General features: G+C 34.5%; 1 protein-coding gene across 1 annotated transcript in view; it reads right to left on the bottom strand.

Moving 5' to 3' along the window:
• Positions 1-2,276: 2,276 nt before the first annotated feature.
• Positions 2,277-2,925, bottom strand: part of COPS5 (COP9 signalosome subunit 5) — a gene marked incomplete in the record, with an annotated part of 12,305 nt that continues 11,656 nt past the window's right edge. Inside the window, 1 exon segment of the mRNA XM_015826676.1 lies at positions 2,277-2,637. Coding sequence (XP_015682162.1) covers positions 2,553-2,637 — 85 coding nt within the window.

Genomic DNA, 2,925 nt, shown 5'->3' on the forward strand with positions numbered 1-2,925 from the left:
TCCTTACTATGCTTTACAATAATAGTATAGTATTTAATGTAGATTCATTAACACAGTATTGTTTCAACAAAGTTCTGTAATTAAAATTGAGTATGTGTGATCAACATAATCATATTCTGCAGTCATTCCTCCATTTTCCTTGAAGTTGCTTTGTCAGTTATTTGGAATGACTAATAATGGGGCAGATTCCTATTATTTGCAAACACTGTGTACACTGTGCAAAGTCACTGTAGCTATATATCTCAATTATAGTTTACTAATTACACTGGCAGGTTCACATATAATGCCAAACTAAAACCCAGCAAGCCACATTATGGTTTAGTGAAAAATTACTTAAAATGTCAAATATTTTCTTCTCATTATACTCTCTACACACATTCTATATTCCAGAGAAGATCTGTAAGGCTCTAATTCAGATACTAAACACGTGCTGCATTTAAAAAACCTCAGGTTCAATTACTTCCTTTTCCTGTCAAGACTAAGAAAAACAGATTTTTAATTCTAGAAAGCTGCTGCTAAGAGTATGGATAATACTAAACTAAATAAAGTCAGAATTTCATTCCATACATTAGTCATCCATGTTTTTTAAATAGATAATGTAAAACACAGGTGGCTAGTATATGGAATGAAAATCTTACTTTATCTAGCTCGGTACTGTCCATGGTCTAGCAGCAGCTCTCTTAAAACCATGGGATTGGATGGAATACATACATTGGCTACCTTGAAGCACATTAGCTCCCCTTTTGGGTTAATAATCAGCTATCCACTCAAAATCTCATGAAATATAGACTGTTGCCAAATGGAAAAATGGCTCAATTTCCCCAATATACAAGCATACTTTCATATATTACATACATACATTAAAATTATATTTCTCTTCACATATATTTGAAGCTATTCAGTGTCACTTAACACAGTGGGATGGGCAACCATTTGGTCATTAAATAAATAAAAATATTTAGCTTCATAACTCATGCTGACATGAAAAAATGAAATAGTCATATCTAGGAGCTCTAAATGCTAACAAAGAAAAATAACCATTGAAATTGGCAACTTCTATTTGGCAGATATGCACAAGAACATATCTTATATATTAAGAGTATGAAATCTTCACACAATTAAGTATTTTATTCTTAATCCNTCGGCCGTGGCCAGGGGGGCGTTTTACCGGGTACGCCTGGTTCACCAGTTGCGGCCTTTTCTGGACCGGGACGCCTTGCGCATAGTCACCCATGCTCTTGTCACCTCCCGCCTGGACTACTGTAATGCTCTCTACATGGGGCTCCCCTTGAGGAGCATTCGGAGGCTCCAGTTAGTCCAGAATGCAGCCGCGCGGGCGGCGATGGGAGTAATACTGATTAGTCATTTAATAAAACAACAGATTTTACCAGTTAGTAAGACAAATTTTGTCTTAATTTTGCTGAACCCTCAATACAGTAATTTTATATTAGGAAATAACTCTTCCCATTTTTAATTAAGCAAAATAGAGCTAAAAGAAAAAACTGGATTTTAATTGCCCTTGTCCCCCAAGAATATTTTTCCCTTTAAACATTTCTTTAGGAAGGGCTGAATTTTCTGTGCCGACAGATTATCGTGCACCTTAGGTTCTGAAATTACTTTATTAATTTTATAATTTATACGTAAATTACTTTATATAAGTTCATGGTGTGCTAAAGCCAAAAAATACACTGATAGCTTGATCAGTGTGGGAATGATTACAGCATTATAATCAAAGTGCTATATCTCTTCAAAGGATGGGATTCATCAGATGTGACTCAATGCTATCCTAGAAATTATAGTCTAGGACAATACAAGGAGAATCATAACTAAAAGGCATTCACAAATTTAGCACCTATATTTTGTGTTCATAGACTAAGATGTCTTCAATTTGAGTTTGATTCATGTTGTTGCATCCATGGTTTCCTCAGAATATTATGCATTTTTCCAGGATGATTTTTTTGACTTCTCACTCTAATCAAGAGCCCTGGAATTCTTAGGCACTTTTTTCTCTTTTCCAAATACTAACCAGGACCAGCCCTTCAGTTTCCAAGAAAAGCCACAATCATGTGCTGTCACCTATATAAATTAGAAAGATCTGACTTTAAGAAATAATTGTGAACCAAGCCATGGATTCATTGAAAGAGGAGCATTTCCACTGCAGGAGAGATTGTGCAGATGGGTAGGCACTGTTCAGGAAAAAAATGGTTTTGGCTCAGCACAAAATTTACCACAAAGAATGAAAATGACATAATATTAAAGAAAAAAAAGAGCAGTTGGACATTTTAAGAGATCTTTATTGCAGACTGACACAGATAACTTCTGAACTTTTACAACCTATTTATTTATTTGAAGCAATCAACAAAATGTTATCGTAAACTAGGCAATGTTATCGTAAACTGTCCTTAAAACTAGGCAAAGAAGTGGGAAAGAATGATTTAAAGTACTACAAATCCATCGAAAATCTCCATTTTGGCTCAAGTTCCAGTTCTGAAATTAGTCCAAATAGGCATGTCTTCTCTATCCTGAACATAAGTATCAGATGATGATATTCTTCAGGCAATGTTAATTTGATTAAAAAGCTTGTCCTTAATAACTTGAGACATCAGTCCATGTATTGCTTCTATTGTGGTTTTGCAGCTGAGAGAAAAACAAAAACATAAATTAAATGGCTGAATGAACTTTGTCATTATATTGCAAGTTAGTCACATGTCCTAGTACAGTTTCCATAATTGCATAAATGTTATCATTTAGTTATGAAAAAGCAAATACAGTATTTTACAATCAAAAGGAATTAAAAAATAACATTCTCTTTAAGTAGCCGTACAACGGTACAAATTATAGACCTGAACTACAATATAGAAAACATTGTATGTACTATGCTATTGGGCAGCGTGGTGGTTCAGTGGTTAAGATGTTGGGCTTGTG

Source organism: Protobothrops mucrosquamatus, unplaced genomic scaffold (genome assembly GCF_001527695.2).
Source record: "Protobothrops mucrosquamatus isolate PMUCROS unplaced genomic scaffold, P.Mucros_1.0 scaffold3229, whole genome shotgun sequence".
Lineage (NCBI taxonomy): Eukaryota > Metazoa > Chordata > Lepidosauria > Squamata > Viperidae > Protobothrops > Protobothrops mucrosquamatus.